At 33.5% G+C, this 13,124-nt stretch overlaps 1 protein-coding gene across 1 annotated transcript; it reads left to right on the forward strand.

The window, feature by feature from the left end:
* The first annotated feature begins 828 nt into the window (after positions 1–828).
* LOC126656728 (uncharacterized) lies at positions 829–2,532 on the forward strand. The gene is made up of 2 exons (XM_050351331.1): positions 829–2,077; positions 2,144–2,532. Exons 1-2 carry the CDS (start codon positions 829–831, stop codon positions 2,530–2,532), a joined length of 1,638 nt encoding a protein of 545 aa, XP_050207288.1.
* Positions 2,533–13,124: the final 10,592 nt, after the last annotated feature.

Genomic DNA, 13,124 nt, shown 5'->3' on the forward strand with positions numbered 1-13,124 from the left:
AGATAAAAATCTCGGGCGCGACGCATAAATCTCGGGGGAGATTTTTGCGCTGACAAAAACCTAGTCGACCGTTGGAAAGAATCTCGGGCGCTACAAATGGATCTCGGGCGCGATTAATAAGACCGTTGAAGATCCAACGGATACTTTTCTGAAGACCCAATGAACTATTGACACGTGGCACTAGCCGTTGAGGGATTTTGGCTTATTCAAATATCTCGGGGGCGACGGATAAATCTCGGGGGAGATTTTCTTCCTGTCAGCAAAAATTATTCTGTTTGTTAGTGTTTTGTTTGGGGATTGCTTTGGGTATAAATATGAACCCATTTGTAATGTTTCAAGGTTAATGATTTACACACCTTGAAACAACAAACACATATTTTCAAATCACTTGTATTGTTGTAGTTTTGGAGTAATCTTGTAAACTCCTAATCATTGTAAGTTAGAGTTTATCTTTGAGAAAACTCACCCCTTGTAGGTTAGTGTTTATCCTTGAAAAAGCACATTGTGAGTTTGAGATTATCTCATAGAAATCTCCTTGTAAAGTTTGTGCTTATCTTCAAAGCACAATCCCATTTAGTGGATTCTAAAATTTCAACATTTGATTGAGTAGTGGAGTAGGATCGAGTTGTGATCCGAACCACTCTAAATCTCTTGTGTCTTCCTCTAAACCCTTAACCTCTTTTTAAATTCTTATTTCCGCTTTAAAGAATTTTAATCTTCCGATACATAACTCAAAATCCGGTTTGCCATACCCCATAGGGTCTTTCAATTGGTATCAGAGCTAGGTGCTCTTCTTTTTGGCTTAATTGCTAGAGTTTTCGATCAAAAATGGCAACCGAAATTTTTTTCATCACTCTCAAACCTTTTCTTGATGGTTCAAATTATAAAGTTTGGAAATATATGATGGAAAATTATCTTGATATGCAAGGGGTTGATCTATGGAGTGTATTCCTAAGGGGATGGACACCTCCATGTGACAAGAATGGAGTTCATTTGAAGAAAGTAGAATGGTCTAAAGAGCAAGAGAAGGAAAATGGCCTGAATAGAAAACCCATCACTACTCTCCTCTCCTCAATTTCTAGAGAAGAACAAGGTACAATTCAACACTTGAATTGTGCCAAGCAAATGTGGGAGACTCTAGAGAGCTACTATGAAGGTACTCATCAAGTTAAGGGTAAGAAGCTTGAGTTGCCTCTTGGAGAGTATGAAGGCTTCAAAGGCTTGCCTAATGAAGATGTTTCTTCTATGACTTCAAGGCTTCTAAAGATTGTTCATAGTCTTGAGCAACTTGGGAAATTCTTCAAGCTCAATGAAATCAATGGTAAAATCCTTAGATCCCTTCCTATTCTTCTATGGCAACCTAAGACCACCGCCATCATTGAAACTCATGACTTGTCCACCTTGAGGACGGATGAGTTGATTGGGAAGCTTCTTCTCCATGAGATGTCTTACATCAAGCTCATTCAAGCCGAAATGGAAAAGGAGAAGAGTGGTATTGTTGCTTTCAAGGCTTCAACAAGTGCTCTTTTAGAAGAGAACAAGAAGGAAAGCAATGAGGAAGAACTCTTGAGGCTCACAAAGAGAGTGAATGAGCTCAAGATGAAGGGAAATGGCAATCATGGTAGATCCTCCTCTTCAAGGAAGAATTCAAAGGGGGGTTCCAAGACTTTTTGGGATGGTGATTGTCAATCGGATGGTGATAGCCACCATGATGCCAACTTGTGCCTTATGTCTTTTGAGGAGGAACCAACACTAGAGGTAAACCCCCAATCTTTTCTATTTTGGGATGGTATTGGTGTTGAATCACATGATGCTTGCTTAAATGTTAAAAATGATATTGTTGATGATGTTATTGATTATATTGTTGTTGATGATGCTCATGATGATGATGATGATATGTATAGCATGCTTGATGAACTAGTAATTAAATGTGGTGATTATAAAGCTAAGATGCTATTTTGTAAAAATGAAGCTTCAAAAGCTAAAAATAAAATGCTTGGTTTAACTATAGAATTTCATGAGCTTAAATTGTCTAATGAAGCTCTCAAGCCATCTTTAGAATCTATCCCTAAGCAAGGTTTAAATGTTGATAACTTGCTTAAGGAAAATGATCAACTAAAGAATGAAATTCTTGAATTAAAAGATGCTCTTTCAAGATTTCAAAAAGGGAAGGCAACTTTGGATACAATTCTTGTATCTCAAAGATACCCAACCATAAAATTTGGACTTGGCTATAATCAAAATGCTTCTAGGTCCAATGGGACTAAATTCGTGAAGTCCACTTTGCCTCAAACTTCTTCTATAGAAGTACCTCCTAAATTGGTCAAACCAATTGAGGCAAAGACGGTGCATGCTCAAGCTCCTAGGTCTAAGCCATTCTTGGCTCAAAAGGCTAAGAGCAACAAGGGTACAAAACCCTTGAGACATGGCTATGCTTCTCAATATAGCCAAAAATGGAACAAGAAGACTAGAAAGATCTCATGCATCTTCTTATGTTCAATCTTGTTCCCATGCTTGTGCTTGTTCACATGAGACCTTTAAAGTCAAGCCACCTCAAATGCAATCAAATGTGAACCATTGTTTTTATTGCATGAAATATGGTCACACTAATGCTAATTGCTATGGGAGAAAAGTTCAATTAAGGTTAATTCCTTTGAACTATTCTAGCATTAACTTTCAAGGACCCAAAGTTATTTGGGTACCTAAGTGATTTGCTTTGTAGGTACAACTGATGTCCACTAATCCAATCTCAAATCATAAGGTGGATGATCAATGGAAGCATTTGGAAAATGGCAATATAGGTAAATTGTGTATCAATTTCTATGCCATGTTTTCCAAAATTGTTGTTTTGAGGGGGAGAATCAATCTTTCAAATCATATTCTCCTAAAAAGTTTTGATATGGTTTAAAACCGTTTTAATGATTGGACTTTGCCTTGGTATAATTCAATTAATGAATTATTGCCTATTTTTTATCATTTAAATCAAATTAGTTCAATCAATTGAGTTTTTAGGCTTGATGCAAATCAAATTAATGCCTTGCGCCTCAATTGAAGGAGAAACTTAGATTTATTTCAATTTGATTTCAAAATCTCTTTCAATTAGCTCATTTGTCTATGTTTTATACATGCTTTAATTCTTTTTGTGCTTGACAAAGGGGGAGAAATCTCTATGCTCAAATTGCTAAGTATTTTCAAATTTTTCTTGCTTATGCCTTACATATTGTTTTTATCTTATGTGCATAAAGTAAGGGTGAGCCAAAATCAATTTGACTCTTACTTAACTTAGCCATTTTAGCATGTTGATTGTCAAACTCAAAAAGGGGGAGATTGTTGGACTATTGTCCTTTCAAACTCCTTTGTTTTGACTTTGACAATCAACTATGAGTGTTCTAATCTTGTTTATTAGTGTATAGGAACTCATAGGAACAATCGGAAGTCAATTCGGAGCTCTCTAGCGAAAATCGAGTTTTTGGGTTGAAAGCTGTCCAGTAGCAAATCTCGCCCAAGATGAGATTTCCATCTCGGGGGAGATAAAAATCTCGGGCGCGACGCATAAATCTCGGGGGAGATTTTTGCGCTGACAAAAACCTAGTCGACCGTTGGAAAGAATCTCGGGCGCGACAAATGGATCTCGGGCGCGATTAATAAGACCGTTGAAGATCCAACGGATACTTTTCTGAAGACCCAATGAACTATTGACACGTGGCACTAGCCGTTGAGGGATTTTGGCTTATTCAAATATCTCGGGGGCAACGGACAAATATCGGGGGAATTTTTCTTCCTGTCAGCAAAAATTATTTTATTTGTTAGTGCTTTGTTTGGGGATTGCTTTGGGTATAAATATGAACCCATTTGCAATGTTTCAAGGTTAATGATTTACACACCTTGAAACAACAAACACATATTTTCAAATCACTTGTATTGTTGTAGTTTTGGAGTAATCTTGTAAACTCCTAATCATTGTAAGTTAGAGTTTATCTTTGAGAAAACTCACCCCTTGTAGGTTAGTGTTTATCCTTGAAAAAGTACATTGTGAGTTTGAGATTATCTCATAAAAATCTCCTTGTAAAGTTTGTGCTTATCTCAAAGCACTATCCCATTTAGTGGATTCTAAAATCTCAACATTTGATTGAGTAGTGGAGTAGGATCGAGTTGTGATCCGAACCACTCTAAATCTCTTGTGTCTTCCTCTAAACCCTTAACCTCTTTTTAAATTCTTATTTCCGCTTTAAAGAATTTTAATCTTCCGATACATAACTCATAATCCGGTTTGCCATACCCCATAGGGTCTTTCAGATAGAAAAGTGCGGCCGTGTGAATATTCTAACCTAAAATGAGTGAAGCCTTCTATATATAGTAGGGTATTTTTAAAATGAGAATAATTATGGAAAGATGAGTTAAAAAAATTTAAATAAATTTAAAAATAAGATATTTAAAAATAATTCCAATTCTGCCGCCTAATATATATATAACAATCAAAATTAGTATTCATTAAAAAACAATCAAGAATAATAATTTAAAAAAAAAAACTATTTTTATTTAAAATCCGCTGATAAATTAATATTATTATTACGACTATATTCATAAGAGAATAGTAGGGAAATAGAGGAAAACTCATAATATATTATAAAATTAATAATTATCTTTTGAAATGTGTGATAAAGAGAAAGTCGCGGCTCCATTGAAATTTTGAACGGAATGAGTAATATTTATCATGTATTATGCTTCAAATTTTGGACCCCAATCCATGGCCATCGTTTAACTAATGTGATTTAATTTGTTATTGTCCCTATCATAAGCCAAAATCAATTGACGTTAATATTGTTTTCTGCTTCTGTCAATATACAAAGATTAGTTTTGAAGTAACATAACTAGTTGTTTCTGTAATATATATTTATCTCATTCAAACTAAACATAATGATCCATAAAATCAGGTTAATTAACACGATCTCTATCATGATTTAGTTGCAGTTGAGCCATCTTAGTTTACTTTAACAAGTGAACCACTAAATAAAAGCGACATTTAATAAATAATCAGTTTTTTTATAACATATACATAAAATTATTATTTTATAATTTTATATTAATAACTCATAATTAAATATGTCGTTTAATATTATATAAACCGGTGAGGCCACCGGTTTCCGGTTCAACCGGTTTAACCGGTTCAATGACTGGTTCAACCGGTTTAATAAATTTAAAAAAAAGTAAAAAAAATTCTGGTTCACCGGTTTTTTTACCAGTTCAATCCGGTCCAATCCGATTCAACAGCCGGTTTTTTACCGGTTCATACCGGTCCAATCCGGTTCAATCCGGTCCAATCCGGTTCAACCCGGTCTAATCCAGTCCAACCAAAAGATCCGGTTTTTTGCCTTTTCAGACCGGACCACTAACCGATTTGCGGTTCAACCGGTCCGACCGGCCAGGTCCGGTTTTTTAAACACTGATATAAACTAACATAATAGTAATTACTCAATTATGAATTGTACCATTAGGATAATGTCCTTATCTCTATGTTTAACAAATTATATGATAAAATTTAAGACTAATTATTTTTTAAATCTAAATCTTATCAACTACGGCCAAATATTTTAATTTTTACAATTATGTTTTTTTTTTACAATTGTAACCAAAATTTTGAGTTTAATTATTTTAAATCCAAACATTTACATTTTCTATCAATTGCGACCAAATTCTAAGAAATTATCTAACTTCTAAAAGGAGTTAATATTAATTTTTGGTCGCAATTGATAAATGTTGAAAGGTTTAGATTTAAAAAAAATAAAATTTAAAGTTTTGACCATAATTGAAAAAAGCTTTTAAATTGGATAACTGTAAACATTAAAAAGTTTGATCATATTGATAAAAAACGTAAAGGTAAACTTTATCAAAATTCATCTTCGATAACATTTGCAGAGTAAAATACCAAGAAATAGAATCGAAAGCCTTTTGAAATCAAGTTAATTAGAAAAATTTGATCTTTCCATTTATTAGCTAGGTGAATCAATTCTGAAGCAATCATATGACAATCATGAATATTTTTGCCTTTAATAAAATCAAATTGGTTTTCTGAAATAATTAAAGGCAGAATGGGAGATAATATGTTGGTCAGCACTTTGGAGTTAAGCTTAAAGACCTCGTTGATCAAACTAATAGGCCGAAAGTCCTTAATATCTGAAGCACCCTTCATCTTAGGAATTAGAACCAAGAAAGCCGTGTTTAGACCCCGAGGAAAATACTCGGTTCTGTAAAAGTTATCGAATAAATCAAGAAAATCAATCACCGGTAGTCCTTTGAAGAATTTTAATATGGGGAGAGGGGTCAGACAAGGTTATTCTATCTCTCTGATGCTTTTTATTTTGGCGGTTGAAGGGTTAAAGGCTATTTTTTCTAATGCTACAAGCTTCTTGGATTTGATTGACGGTATTCACGTTGGTAATTATGCGGAACCAATTTCTATCCTGCAGTTTGATAATGATACCTTATTGTTTCTTCCAAATGATCTAGAAATGATAAAGAATCTTCTACGAGTTCTCATATGCTTTGAATTGATCCCTGTCTTGCAAATTAACTTCCAAAAATCGGCTATTATAGGATTGAATGTTGATGGTTCTTCTTTGAATGGAGCTGCTAATATTCTCCATTGCAAGATTGATTCATTTCCTTTTACATATTTAGGCTTACCTCTTAGTTCTAAATCAGTAAGAGCTGGTCTCTAGGATCCGATTGTTAATAATTTCTCATCTCAGTTGGCAACTTAGAAAGGAAATTTACTTTTTCCTACAGAATAATTATTTTGAAAAAATCTTTCCTTAGTAGCTTGCCAGTTTATTTTCTTTGCTCCTTCTCGATTCCCTACACTTGAGCGATTTATGTGGAGATTTTTATGGAGTGGGTCAGGAGATCGTATAGGTTTCATTAAAGACTCTTGGACTGAGGTTTGTTTGCCGATTGATAAGGGAGGTTTAAACATCACTTTGTTGTGTAAAAAAAAATCAATTCTTACTTCTAACGTGGATTTGGAAGCCAAAAACAGTTAGTAAGCTAACCCTTTGGTTTTTGGTAGTCTCCAACAGCTCTAATATTTCGAATTTGAGAATTTGAAACTGATTAATGCGAGTAAACTTTTTCATCTTTGGCATGGAATTCATTCGGTTTGCGTTAAAAATAACCGCATTTGGAATATTTCTAAAGAGGAAACAACATATCATTTGGGAAATAGAGAGACATTTTGACTTAAAGTTTGCCGTTCTCTTCAAGTTTTTCAAGAATATACAGTTTAGCTTCAGATAAATCAATATCAGTTTTGAAGGCTTTCACAACAGATCAGAATTCTTTTAGCCTTAAATGGACCCGTAGGCTTCGCCTTGGAGATCAATAGTTGCTTGAAATCCTTCAAGGCCATATGCGCCTTTTTGCCCCAAATTGTGACCAAGATGGTTATTTTTATTGGAATAAAAATAATAGCTACACTACTGCAGCATTCAGACGCCATCTACATTCTATTCACTCTTTGCTCGACAGAAGTTCAAGAACCCAGCGTGTAGGAGGCCTTCTGTCAATTGCTGATCCGATTTCAGCTGATCGTCTTTCTTTGATGCATATTCCCCGTCACCAAGCAAATCCAGATTGTGCCTTATCGTGGAATTTTAAAATACCTCCCAAAATTCAATTCTTCTTCTGGCTGTTAGCTAGAAACTAAATTTCATCAAATGTTGTTGTCGTGAATAGAGGAATTCTTCCATCATAAAATTCAGGATGCTCTTTGTGTCCTCTTGATGAAACGGGTATCCACATTGTTATTCTTTTTCGCTTCGCTTGGCTAAGTTGGAATAAATTTCTCTGTATGTGTGATATTCATTCGGTTTTACGTTTTCCTTTGGTTGAGTTCTTTCATTTTTGGAGCTCTGTAGCTCTCAAGAGATACCGGATTTTATGGCAGACAATATGGCTCTTTTGTGTTTTGGAGTTTTAGAAAGCCCAGAACAAAAAAGGTATTCAAAGAAGTATTCTTTGAGGTTGATTGAGTTATTTTACTTATTCGGGAATTGGTGTGTATCAAAATTTAGTTTTCTTTTTTCTATAAAATTCATTGACTTGATTGTCTTTCTATAAGACTTTCTAATATACCCATCATTTATTCAAAAAAAAAAACATTAAGTTATAAACAAAAATAAATCATTCATGATCTAATTAAATAAAATGTTACGTATATAGCATGTCGCCCATATCAGTGGAGATAACAGTGAATTTTTATTATTAAAGAAGGATTCAATTTGTCATTTTTAAAAACTTTGAGTTCCACTTTAAAAAAAATCATTAACGTCAAAATTAAAAACTGAACTTAATATAAGGGTTAAAATTGTACATTAGCCATTATTTAATACTCCGTGCATAACTTCCAAACCGAAATTGAATCCTTCTTTAATAATAAAAATTCACTGTAAGGAGTGAGACATCAAGTCCAAGGGGGCGTGCGTGCCTCATAGATAAAAGAAGATGAAGATATTGAAGAATATTTGGAGGGAGAGGCTCGATGCGTCAGAAGTGTCAGAAGCAAGCGGCTGCGGCATTGTCTGCCATGTTTGGCGAGTTCGGAATAGCTATGTATTCAACGTAAACGATATGTATGGCGTGAATGGCGTTTAAATTTGTAAATAGTAGTATATCTATAGTTTGTTTGTAATAGTGTGTTCTATCTCTGTCAAAAAAAATACTCAAAACCGATAAACTGATCAGTCGAATGTATTCAATATATAATATAAATTTACAAATATAAGAGTTTGTCTTCTTGCTCATTTACTGTATTAGGTATTTGAATAATATTCTTTTACTAAAATGAGAGAATGGTTTCATGTGAGTAAGGAATTTGAGGAAATAAAAAGTTGGATATCCGTTGGGTTTGGCTAAAAAATGGATGATGATGATGATGCTATTGACAGTTTGTGACATTGTTACAGCCTTTTGACATAAAACCCTGTGGTCTGAGGGTAGTGGAGCTGAAGAAGAGAGGCCATCATTGCTATATAAGTAACCCTATTCATTGGCATGGGCCACCATCATGCCCTAACATCATTTAATTTAACACTATAATTTAAGTGTCACAGCTCATAAAACCCCACCCCATTCTCATATCAACAAAAGGTTTAACCCTTTTAATCAATCTCCCAAATCAATAGGTGTGAATTAAAAAAAATAGGTAAGGAAAATTATGAAAATAACCCCGACGTTTAGGAGGTATAACGAATCAAACCCTAATCAATATTTTATAACGAAATGAACCCTTACGTTTGAAAACACTTCAAAAATGATACTTGGTCGGAAAAAGTGTTATGAAAAAATTACATCGGCTCCCTCAATTTATAATAAAGGGATAACTTGATTAAAGTTAAATTATTTTAACAGTATAATCTATTATTCTAATATAAATAAAACAAAAAGAAATTATTTTAACTTTTATTATCTAAAAAGAAAAAAAATAATTAAAAATATTTATTTTTAATTATTATGCTTAATAAAGTATTACTTATTGCTAATTTTATCATCTAAACTCCAACTTTTAACTTTTATTATCTAAAAAGAAAAATAATAATTATAAACATTTATTTTTAATTATTATGCTTAATATAGTATTACTTATTGCTAATTTTATCATTCAAACTCCAACTTTTAATTTATTAAGCATAATAAATTGTGCATGTAATACATATTTATCTCTTAAACTTAGTTTGTTTTAAAATTTATACTTTCAGCAAGTATAAAGTATGCATTGTCTATAAAATTTGTTTTTATGTGATTATGTTTTGTTAAAAAAAATTTATTGATGTTTTATAGTTATTATTTTTATTTGTCTGTTAAATCGACTCATTTGATCGATTGTAATATATTTTAAAGATTTAAATTAATTTGATTATTATGGTTTCGATAAATTTAATTAATTTGACTGATTCAGTTAAAAAATAAAGTAATTCAATTAATTTAATTGTTCGGTTTTTAGCCTAACCAACGGTCAAGAAGTGGATTTTATTAAAAACAGAAGTAATAGTGAAAAGCTAATGGGTAATTCACAATCCTTATGTACATTTTTATTCCACTTTTACTCAACAGAAGAAAAGAAGATTCAAATTTTTGAAACTAGTTTATATTGATGGAGATTTGATAACTCTTTTTGTTTCTCATGATTCAAAATTTAAAACATCAAAGGCAAAAGTTGTAAAATAAATGTATAATTGGAAGTAAAAAACATCATGATCTATCAATCAATGAGATGAAAAAGATAATCAACTTTCTAAATATTTTATCTCCATTTCATGCAAAAGATATTGCCACACTTTTGATGATATGTATATAATGATAACAATTTCAGAGGAGTGCTTCGTTTTGTAACTTTTTCTCTTATTTTGAGAGATCTTTCAAAAATTGTAACATCATTTATTCTCATTGTCATTTGTCAATACCATTTTGGCGGGAATATACTTTTCTTTTTGTTTTTTGTTATCCAATTGAAAACAAAAAAAAATTAGACCCAATCAAAGGCAAAAGAAGTCTCTAATTCATAATTTAGACCATTTTATTAAATATACCTATAAAAATGGAACTTGAACTGTCTGTTTCGTCAATATTATAAATTGAAATAATTATATCCGAATTCCGATTGAATCAAAATTATAAAATTATTCTTTTTTAAATGGGTCAATTGAGTAAATTTATATAAGAGATTCATATCGGACAAGACTCACTCGTAATATAATTGTTTCAATTTTTAAATTGATAAATCATACTATCCAAATTTTATAAAAAGTATACTTGACAGAATCATCAAAATTATTATGAATAAAAAAATGATTTTGCCCTTTTTAAGAAAGAAAAAAATTCAAAAGTGAATCTAACTTTATGGCTAGTAACAAATTAGACCTTATTAAACTTTTGTTGCAAATCAAATCCTAAACTATTGAATGATTAAAAATGTAACTTTATGTAAATTTTTGTTACATTTTGATCTTTTGAGTTTTGACAGAATGCTGATGCGGACATTATAGTGAAAATTCACCCATAGAAGTTGATTAAGAAAAAAACATCCACTATACTGATTGAGTTAAGATACTTGCGGATTTAATTAATAAAAAAATTCAATAGAGTTTAATTTGTTACCAACCCCAAATTTTAAAGATTTTTTCTTTCTTAAGAAATTATATTTCCATACCAATAGGATACACCTAAAATTGACACTGAAATATCTAGAATAATTTATAAAATCTGGGACACCTTAAAAAAGTCTAATTAACACTATATGGGACACTATTTTTATTGAAGAGGGTTCTTTACATACATGTTGTTTGTTGTTTATGTTTGGTATTAGTTTTTAAGTTTGGTTTGTCTTTACTCTGACTTTGTGTGTATGTTCTAATTGAAGAGGGGTCTTTAAAATAAAATAAAAAAATTGGTCGCAATTTTTGTTTTTTGAGAGAAAAACTGAGCTTTATTAACTTAACTTAGCGAAAAAGTTACAAGCTCATTAACTGGATAAGGAGCATATCTATCAAAACAACAATCTTTGCCGAAAAAAAATACCCCATTTCGCTAACGAGTGGGCTACCTGATTAATCGACCTAGGAATATAACAAAAAGTAACCTCAAAATCCACGGCAGCAATGCAATCTTCAACAACCAGTTGGACTTGATCCAAAGATTTGTCTGGGTTGTTTAATCTGCCAATGACAGCTAGAGAATCAGCTTCAAAACACACACTTTGCGCACCCAGATCTCTGGCCATACTAATCCCAAGACGGATGGTTGAAGCTTCAGCACACTCGGCATCAATAATTCCAGGAAGCACAGACACACAACATCTTACCACTTTGCCTGAGGAGTCTCTACCTATTGCACTTGCAACAGACAGATTACGCGCTAAAGATACTGCTGCGTCCGTATTAATTTTGAGAACCTGTGGAGGTGGAGGCAACCAGGTCCTACCAGCAGTGATAGACCTCACCTGAGCAAGGGGAACATCTTCCGACGCACACCTCAGTAAGCTTGTCATCCCATAGAATAACCTGGTTTGAGGCATTCTCGGATTGCCAATTTCCAAGTTATTTCTATCGTTCCAGATAGTCCATAAACTTAACACAAATATCTGAACGTCTGCACTCTTTAGCTGTTTAAACATATCAGAAATCCAATCCTTCACAGTCATGCACGTCGACGAGTCAGTACGCAACCCCAACGGTGATAACAGCCATAGTCCACGAACCTCTTCACACTCCTTAAGCGTGTGGATTGCTGTCTCTTCGGTCATAGAGCATCTAGGGCACAACGGTGAAATAGGGACTCTCTTATGAACAAGATTCACATTGCAAGGAAGGGTGTCATGGAGAATGCGCCATAGGAAATGTTTAACTTTAGGTGGAATTTTGCAGGACCAGACCTTACACCAAATATTTGAATCCGACGCTTGAGTTGAGGTGCTAGGGCTAGCACTATTGAGATGCTCACAAGCCTTGTAATAACCAGACTTAACGGTATAGAAACCATTCTTTGCGAGGGGCCAATAAACCTTATCAGGGGGCAGCCTATTACTAAGCGGAATCTGGAGAATTTTACTCACCTCATCCTCTTGGAAATGCTGGTTCAGCTTGTCTCTGTCCCAACAACAAGCCTCATGATTAATAAAGAAGTCCACATGACAGCTTACAGGCAGGTTTTGAGGACCGACAGGTTTGCGATTATGGCTAAATGGAATCCACGGATCATTCTTGGCATCAATGGACTTACCATCTCCAACTCTCCACAATATTCCCGAGTCCAAGATCTCTTTTCCTTTCAAAATGCTTTGCCAAGCATAGCTAGATTGACGAGTCCTCTTTGCATTGATGAAAACAGAAGATCTATGGTATTTAGCTCGAAAGACTTGAGCAACCAACGAATCCGGGTATTGAAGTATCCTCCACGCCTGTTTTGCGAGCATCGCCAAATTAAATGAATACAGGTTACGAAAACCTAATCCACCCGTCTTCTTTGATTTACAAATTGTTTTCCAGTTTACCCAAGCAATTTTCCTCTTTTCATCTCCGCTCCCCCACCAATATTTGGAAATGGTACGCTGAAGGTCCTCACAAAAAGTAATA

Source organism: Mercurialis annua, linkage group LG7, assembly GCF_937616625.2.
Source record: "Mercurialis annua linkage group LG7, ddMerAnnu1.2, whole genome shotgun sequence".
In the NCBI taxonomy this organism is placed as follows: Eukaryota; Viridiplantae; Streptophyta; class Magnoliopsida; order Malpighiales; family Euphorbiaceae; genus Mercurialis; species Mercurialis annua.